Here is a 9,054-nt window from a genome sequence, read left to right on the forward strand (position 1 = left end):
CTCTGCAGTGCCTACCTCAGGTTGGTCAGTCATCTCAATGAACTTTGTTGAGGGGCTTCCTCGGTTCGGATCGGCTAATGAAATCTTGGTCGTTATCGATAAGTTTTCTAAGTTCTGTCATTTCATACCCTTTACGCCACCTGCTGCAACCACGGTGTGGCAAAGCTTACCCTTAACAATGTCTTTGTTTTCATGGCCTTCCTAAAGCAATATAATTGTGCCTGATTGCGATCGAATTTTCACAACTAACTTATTCTTGCAGACCTTGTTTAAGCTTCCTGGTGTGGATCACAATATGAGCTCGCCGTACCACCCACAAACTGACGGCCAAACCATGCCTGGAGACCTATGTGCACTGTTTTGTCCACGCTTGTCCTGCCAAATGGATTCAGTGGCTTCAGTTAGCAGAATTCTGGTACAATTCGAGTTTCCTCTCAGCCTTGGGTTGTTCTCTATTTGTTGTTCTTATGGTCTTGATCCTCCTCACTCACTACACCACAACACTTAAATAGCATCAGAAGTGTGTTGCTAAAGATAAATATTAGCATTGAACGGTCTGTTGCTAAAGGATCCCCACAGAGCATCCGTTGCTAAATTTCAATACTTCTGTTGCTATAATTATTCTAAATTTACGTTGGATCGTCCGTCGCTATATCTCATCAACTGAATCGGATCGTCCGTCGCGAAATAAAATATCCAGTGGCGCGAAGTTTTCGGCCCGTCCCGCGAAAATTTTGGCCCATAATGACCTAAACCCTAACGCAAACCCCCTCGCCCACCCATCCACCCGCCGCCCCTGCGTCTGCTGCGGTCCGCATCCACCGACGACGCTCGACGGTCTCAACCGCGCCCCCAACGCGCCCCCACCGCCGCTCGCATCCACCGCGCCCCCAACGCCCCTGCCGACGCCCCATCGACCCCGCCGCCCCTGCGCGTCTGGCCGGCTGCGCTCCACCGCGGGAGACGCCCCATCCGCCGCGCCCCCAACGCCCTTCCCTGCGCTACTCCCCTGCGTCAACCCTGTAAGTCCTTAGCTCTCACTGCGCAGCGTCAGCGGCGGAACGTACGTAGGGGCGAGGCCTCCGCGGCAGCGGCGATGAGACGAGAGGCCGCGACCGCGCAGGAGAGGCCGCATCCCAGCCGAGCCACCACGCGCCACGAGACGACAGCAGGGAAGCGATTCGCCGGGCGCGTGCGGCCGCTGCGGCGTCCCCACGGGCGGCGACGCGGGAGAGGAGCGAATGGGACAGGGAGACGAGGGTGGCTGCCTGGCGGAGCGGGACGCGGAGAGCCGAAGCGCGTGGGATTGGAGTGGAGAAGATTAGAAGGACGAGGACGAAGAGAGGGAGATGGGGTCCAACTTAGGCTAACAGTCAAGAATATATGCTCAAGAGAGGGAGAGGGAGAGGGATTTTGGGATTTGATTTTGATTCTGAAGTCCAACTTAGGCTAACAGTCAAGAATGGTTAATAATCCCTCAAGTTTGATTTTGGGATTTGGTTTAGGCTAACAGTCAAGAGGGAGAGGGAGAGGGATTTTGGGATTTGATTTGATTTTGAGTTCTATTGTTGATTGTTCTTTGTTGGAGCAGCTTGTTCCTGATGAGCCTTTCATTCTAGCATCACAAGCAGTTCAAGTCTTCTATGTTCTTGATGGAACTGATACTGAGTGGGTTGTTGTTTTTCAATCAAAACCAAGAGACTACTATGACATTGATAATTTGGAGATTGAGCACATGGAAAATGGCAATGGACTAGTTGTGCCATTGCCTGATTTAAATGTCGGTGTGACTGTGGATATTGTTAATGGGATTATCCCTGCTATTAGAACTGATATAGATGGTATAATTGTTGACCGAAAAAATCCTAGAAAACAACCTAAGAAGTAAGTCTTGTTTGCACAGTGTGGCTGCTATGTTTTTGTTATTCTTTTATTGCAAAATAGTTGCACTTATGCTTAATCAAAATTGGCTGACTTGTTTGTTCCTTCATAGGAGTAAAAATGTCAAGCGCAAGAGGAAACAATAAGGAGGCCTATATCAATCCGTATGAGCTGCAGAAAATAGCACAATGTGCAAGGAACAAAAAGAAGTTGGAATCTCTGAATCTTCCTTCTATGAAAGACATAGTGCAACCAATTCAAGCTAGGAAAAGAATAAAGGTTACCCTAAAGTTCCTGCAATGCATTGTCATGGTAGAATAGTACATGCAGATTTGTAGATGATTAATTCACAATCACATGATGTTCCTACAGAAAACTCAGGGCACAAGGGAAGGAGCACCTAACAATCATTATTTGCGGCCAAGGCCTGAAACAAAAAGTTCTGAGATTGCAAGTGCAAATGAGGAAATTCTTGACTGTGAAACAATTGGAGACTTCTTAAGTGACAATGAAGGTGAGATTTTTGCATCATGTCTCTGTACAGCATGCTGAGATTTGCTAATAGTTCTGCATGCTATTGCTATTAGTTACAAACCTGCTAATAGTTCCTACAAATCTAGGCTGCTCTTGTTCGACACAGTACTAGTTCTGAATGTCTGCTTGCTGCACCTCTATTTAAGAATTAAACACTGTCTAAAATTAGGCTTCAGTCAGCCTTACCGAGCCTGAAACTCTGAATGTCTGCTTGCTGCACCTCTATCCTACGTAGCATATTATCACACTTTGTAATCTTGTAGCTAATTCTTGATGAACCTTATAGTTGCAGATATGCATAGTAATATAAAAAAGAAGAGAAAAGGCGGAAGGAGTCTCACTAGAATTGATCATATATTATTAAAAGAACCTGGCACAATGACTAAAATTAAAATAGAACTAAACTCAATAGGGCAGCCTGTTGGAGAAAATTATAGGAAGCTTTCTAGTGTTATTGGAATTCTATCACGGAAAATGTTGCCGGTTGGATGCTCTGATTGGAGGCTTGTGGATGCTAAAAAGAAGATGGCACTTTGGGATGAAATAAAGGTACTATCTATATATTGTTATGATATTTGTGTGGTATTTGTGCCATTGCTCTTCATGTCTTCTTCCATACTGATTGAATTATTTTCTTGCCTTTCTAGAAACGATTTGATATAAATGATGCAGCCTTGGACTGAGTTATGGCTAGTGCTGGAGCAAAATGGAGGCAGTTTAAGGCAAACCTTAAACGACAAATTTTTGATGAAACATTGACTGATGAACAATTAAAGAACTTACATGGTAATAGAATAGATGATGATGAATTGGATTCTCTTCTCAAATATTGGAGGTCTCCTGAGTCTAAAGTAAGGATTAAATACTATGAATCTGTTTTTCTAGTTACTTCTATTGGACTAGTAATCTGTATATTTATTGTATATAAGTAGAGAAGAAAATAGTAATCTGTAGTAGTAGTAGTAGTAACACTTCTTATCATAGGCTCTGGCGGAAAGAGGAAAAAACAATCGTGCAAAGCTGAAGTTTCTTCATACATCAGGCAGTGCGAGCTATGCTTCTGCTGCACATAAACTGGTACATCCTCTTATCATTGTCACCTCATTTGAATGGATCATTTTTGGGCCATTTTGACATGTCCAAATTAAAAACTTGTAGGGTCAGCAACTTGGGCGTCCTCCTCGAAGAGATGAAGTCTATATAAAAACACATACAAGAAAAAATGGAGAGCCTTTAAGGCCAGCAACATCAGTAATTGTAAGTTTTTTCTAGAAAGCATGGACCAACACTAGTTTGCTGTAGTATACAGTAGTAGTAATAACCATAGTAATCTGAGATTTTGAGTTGAAGTATTATGTAAATTATTTGATGTCAAAGATTTGTAAACATACATATTCATTCTTCCTAGGATTCCCTAAAAGAAGTTGTTGAAATCTATCCGGAGTTGAAGGACAAGGCAATTCAGCAAGGTGATGCTTTTGCTGTTGTTTGTGGAGAAAAGGAGCCAAGGGGTAGAGTCCGTTGTTTGGGTCTAGGACCAACTCCTCAAGACATTGGTGCCCCAGGTCTGAAGGCATACTCATCGACAAGGCTTCAAATACAAATTTTGGCACGCCAAAAGGCTGAAAGTGACAATCTAGTGCTACGACAAAGTATCTTGGAAATGCAACAAAGGGAGGAGCAAATGATGGCACGAGAATTTTTAAATGTTGAAACAAACTCACAGCATGGTTCTAACTCAAGACAACACATGGTAAATCTAAATTTTTGTGATACTAATATGAACTTTTAGTACCTAACATGTCTTAATTGTCATATTACATTCAGCACTTGCTTTGTTATGATTGTTCTTCCTATGCTTGATGTAGAGCCCAAGATCTGAACTAGGTGAGGGTAATGAATATGTTCATGGTGAAGAAGAGGATGACTATGTGGAGAATGAAAATTGTAATGAGGAACCTGATGGTGACGCCAATCAATATGTTGTAGCCCCTACAACCTCGCCTGCCATGAACATTACAACATCAGCAAGGAATGATGTCCAACACTTTTCACATGATGCACTTGTAATCTTCTCAACCTCTCATGCAAATTTTATACTTGTGATTAAATATCTGCTCAACCTAGCATTATCCATTTCTCATAAGTTCATCTACTTCAGGCTGGAAATGAGGTAATCTTATTTGCCTCGACGGGTAATGAAAAAGTGGCTAAGGCAACTGTTGTTTCAGTTAATCCAAACAATAAGCTAGCGGGTGAGGATCTTGGAACAAAATATTGTGAAGTTATTGTGAATGTTGTCCTTCGACGTGAAACATTAGTGCCACGCCCTTATGCTGAAATCAAGACTCTAGGCGATGCTATAAAGATGCCCATTGCTTGGCTATTTAATCGAGTAATGTCAGCTTGATTCTATTATCTCATTTTTTTAATGTGGTATCTATAGTTTCTAACTAATGATACTTGTGACAGCTGAAGGTCTGCAGTCAGCAACCAAGATCTTCTAAGGGTGTTGCTGGTTCTCGCAGATCTTCTTAAGGTGCTGTTGTAGGATCATCTCAGAGATGCTAGGCGGTGCTAGCTTGGTTGGATTAAGTGGTGCTGACCCAGGTGCTAGCTTGCTGGTTTTGATGGTAGGAAGGGTGCTGGGAGCAATTTTGGACTACAATCATGTAGTGTTGGCTTTTGGACTCGAACCTGATGGCTTTTTGCTAAAGTATTAACATTGTTTACTAGCTGGTGTTGACTAAGGTGCAAGCTTGTTGGCTTGATGGTAGGAAAGTTGCTGGAAGCAGTTCTGGACTACAATCTTGTAGTTTTGGCTTCTGTACTCGAACCTAATAGCTAGATATTGTATACAGCTACTATATGTGCTTGTATGTTGTGGCTTGATATAAACAATTAAGCTCCAACTAGTGACATGATTCGATATATGTGCCCATTTGATATATAGATGAATGTGCCCATTTGTGTGTTCTTATTTGATATATGCTGATGAATGAGTATGGTGGATGTCACCATTTGTCTATTTCATTCAGTATTGTCTGATGAATGTTTACTATAGTTTTATATATATCTGGATTGTTTTTTCTCATATTTAATTGATCTCAATGGACTGTCCATTGCTAAAAGTTTTTTATTGCAATGGACTGTCCGTTGCTAAAAGCGTTATCAGACAATCCGTTGCTAAAATTCGGACTGTCGAACTGTCCGTTGCTAAATATGATGTCCGTTGCTATATATATATAACGACGGCTTCAATAGCAACAGCAGCGGTCCGTCGCTATAGCCTTTAGCAACAGACTGTACATTGTTGTATACCCCTTTCAGCAACAGATTGTCCATCGCTGTTTGAAGGTTGTGGAGTAGTGACTTTGGCCTTTCTACTAAATCACTTGATATTGAGGATTTGGTCCGTCAACACCTGATTCGTGCTCAGCAGTGCTTGGAATGATAATCTGACAAATCTCATTCAGAGAGTGACAGTTTCAGCTTGGTGACTAGGTATATGCCAAGCTCCAGCCTTATACTCAGTTGTCCTTGAGCCACCGTTCGGGTCAAAAGTTTGCATTCTGCTTGTTTGGACCATACGGTGTCATGGATCGTATTGGATCAGTGGCTTACAAATTGATGCTCCAGCTACCTCTACCATTCAGTCTTCAATGTCTCGTAGTTGAAGGCTTCGCACGGTACTGAACCTATTTCCTTATCACTTCCTACTGCTGCTATTGAGTTTGCTCCTCAGCAAATTCTCCAACAGCGCATTTGGCTGGTAAGCTATGGCAGAAAGTACTATTCGCTGATTTATTATGAGAAAAAAATACTATTGAATGGCTGACAAACTCGACTGACAAGTCAAGCGAACGCGCGTGTCGTTGGACCTGTTGGGCCACCCCGTGAAACAAATGCTTATCCAGTGGTCTCAAGCCTGCTTGGCTTGCAACCTAGGAGAACTGTTAACACCTACGTACGTGTGCAGTTTCCGCGTGCTCAGACATCATGGACGAATGCTGGCTCTCTTAGGCCTACTTTGGCAACAGAAGGCCTACGTACGTGTGCAGTTTCCGCGTGCTCAGACCTCATGGGGGAATGCTGGCTCTCTTAGGCCTACTTTGGCAACAAAAGGGAAGGGAAGTTTTCTAGGGAAGATCGCCCTTGGGTGGAAATTTTTGGACTTCTCATTCCCGACCCTTTCCAGGGCAGCTAACCATGTGTGGGGGTAGTTTTCCTGTTGCCATTTGGTAGCAAGGTGTCTGGCGCAGGGAAATTAACTTCGGCCAACGTACATGCAAAGCCAAGCCAAAGTACATGTCACAAAATATCACAATTCTGGAAGCCAAAGTGCACTGAAATATCCATTCGTCACAAAATGGAATCAAGCCAAAGTTCATGACCAAAAATACATAGATTTTTTTGAACTGAGAATTACTTATGCCAATGTACATGCAAAAAAATTGAAAACAATGTCTTAGAAAATCAAGAAAAAACACAATTTTTTGAATAATATAAGGAAATCATCACAGATCAATGCCAACCATAATATTTTCATGCACATAATGCATGAAAAATCACAAGACCAAAATTATTTGACATCGTCCAATACAACATAGAAAATTTAATTCTAGTGGCAAATTCAACATAGCTAATCCATTCGTCACCAAATCATAGATCATCTCTATCCAGATATCCAAGACATATATGAAAAAAAGGAATTATGGTTCAACTCCTTTCATAAGCAGTGTTCGAGAGAAAAAAAAACTCCTTTGCATAAGCTTCTCGCATAGGCACTGCAACTAGTAAAAACAATCTTCTTAAATCATGCATTTGCTTCCACACCAGAACCCTACATGTAAACAAGGAATAAAATTAGTAGCTAGAGACATACCTAAAGTAAACTAATATAGTGCTGCTAGGATACATCAACTTGAACCCGCGTAGTTCAGTAGACAGACAGGAAATAGACATCTTGAGTTCTTGACTCGGTTCAGTAGCAGTTAGCTAGCGTACCATTGCGGGGGACGAGGAACTGCTTGTCGGCGGAAAGATACGGCTTCCACTTGCTCGGATCGCCGGTTATTGAAGAATCATATTTCATGACATCTATTTTCACATCACAAACAAGAAACCATAAAATCGCTCTGCTAATAAATAGTAAAGTACAGATCATGTGGTGATCTAAGAGGAGTCATCTGCAAAATAGATTACCTCTCTTTGCCACTCCTCTTCTTCTTTTCTCTGTTCAGTCTAGACTTTTCACAAAGCTTTCTGCAGACCTTATAGTGGACACAAACAAGACACATGTAAGTGCTTTTGCATTGAAGTATGAATCAACAACCTATGTATTATCTTTTTCTGGAACAGTCCAAGGATGTGAAGCTGTTGTTCTGGAACAGCTGAACACCATCCATGCAAGAACGTAACCACAAGAAAATTAAATTAACCAAGCAAAAAAATCTTAAATGACACAGCAGCAAAAGAAAAGAAAGGTTCACAGAAGTGGAAACTAAAATCTTTCTAACTGCATGTGCTTGATATGAAAATGACACTGACTACCTGCAAGCAGAACTGATACAAGGCATACAAGGCAAAAACAGAAGGATTAAATCAATCCTGATATAATAAGCAACATCTTGTATACCAAACATAATGTATCAGCTGGTACTTAGAGGAAACAGTGTCGGATACATGAGCGGAGCAAGCAAAGCCAAATTACGCTAGTAAATCCGATTGAGACCAATCACGCATGAGCATGAGCCGAGAGCAGTCCGCAATATGAACCAGATCAACCTGACGCGGGCAGTGGCGCCTGCGTGCCTAGTAGAGGAGGCATGTGGACAGAGCAGGCACCAGGCAGCACCACCGAGAACCGGACGAATAGTCGTCGGGACCGGGGCGGCGGGATTCGTCGTGGAAGCGAGCGGGACATGATTTGCGAGCGGTGGACCAGAGGAACGGGAGGAGGAGGGAGGTGATCAGCTCACCTGGAGTGGTAGATGTCGTGCGAGATCGGGGTGCGGGGGCCTGAGAATTGAGATCAGGGTCAGAAGGCTGAGGAGGAGAGGAGGGGTTGCGGCGGCCATCTGCGCGAGATCGACGGTAGCGGTGTCCTGGCTCACGGATCTGCAGCTCCAAAATTCACAATGGAGGTATGGATAAAACCCTAGCAGATCTAGAAACTACTGCAACGAAGGAGATGAGATGCACTAACCTTCGAGACAGATGAGAATGGCAGTGGAGGTGGAGATGGCGACGACGGACGAGGAGCGAGACGACGGCAATGGAGGAGCACTCGAGCGTGACCCCTTCGTAGACATCGCACGGATGAGAGAGACTGAGCGACAGCGCAGTGGGGGGATGGCGCGGCGGCGCACGGACGTCGGGGTGAGGGCGGCCGGATGCTGTGGTGGCGGCGGCCTCGTGACTAGGCGGCGTCGCGAGTGGAGGAAGAAGAAAGAAGCCGTGCGGCTCGCGAGCGCTCACGAAACCCTCCCGACCGAATGAGTCGTGGATGTCTTCCTCGCAGAAATCGCTAGAAAGCGGGCTGCAATTCTCGTCTTGGTGGGCTGCCAAAAGGCGCATAAATTTGGCCCGGGGAGGTTGGCACGGGGGAGGCTGGCGACTGTTAACATTGTGCCCCAT

The 9,054-nt window shown here is 43.8% G+C and overlaps 1 protein-coding gene and 1 long non-coding RNA gene across 2 annotated transcripts; one reads left to right on the top strand and one right to left on the bottom strand.

Moving 5' to 3' along the window:
- Positions 3,465 to 4,102, top strand: LOC8057794. Its single transcript, XR_002452696.1, has 3 exons — positions 3,465 to 3,492; positions 3,574 to 3,672; positions 3,824 to 4,102. It is a non-coding gene; the product is annotated as an uncharacterized LOC8057794 (long non-coding RNA).
- Positions 7,045 to 9,054, bottom strand: LOC110431766. The gene is made up of 5 exons (XM_021451318.1): positions 8,624 to 9,054; positions 8,397 to 8,535; positions 7,621 to 7,688; positions 7,423 to 7,515; positions 7,045 to 7,258 (listed from the first exon to the last, which is right to left on the bottom strand). The coding sequence occupies exons 1-4, from the start codon at positions 9,052 to 9,054 to the stop codon at positions 7,500 to 7,502; spliced, it is 654 nt and encodes a 217-aa protein (XP_021306993.1). The 3' UTR covers positions 7,045 to 7,258; positions 7,423 to 7,499.

This window comes from Sorghum bicolor, chromosome 1, assembly GCF_000003195.3.
Source record: "Sorghum bicolor cultivar BTx623 chromosome 1, Sorghum_bicolor_NCBIv3, whole genome shotgun sequence".
Taxonomy (NCBI): Eukaryota; Viridiplantae; Streptophyta; class Magnoliopsida; order Poales; family Poaceae; genus Sorghum; species Sorghum bicolor.

Excerpts from the sequence above, each read along its gene's own strand:
- LOC110431766 (XM_021451318.1), bottom strand. The coding sequence starts at position 9,054 with ATGGGGCACAATGTTAACAGTCGCCAGCCTCCCCCGTGCCAACCTCCC. Across the intron at positions 8,536-8,623 it reads CATTCTCATCTGTCTCGAAG|ATCCGTGAGCCAGGACACCG; the intron begins GTTAGTGCATCT and ends TTGGAGCTGCAG. Across the intron at positions 7,689-8,396 it reads CACGACATCTACCACTCCAG|GTCTGCAGAAAGCTTTGTGA; the intron begins GTGAGCTGATCA and ends GTCCACTATAAG.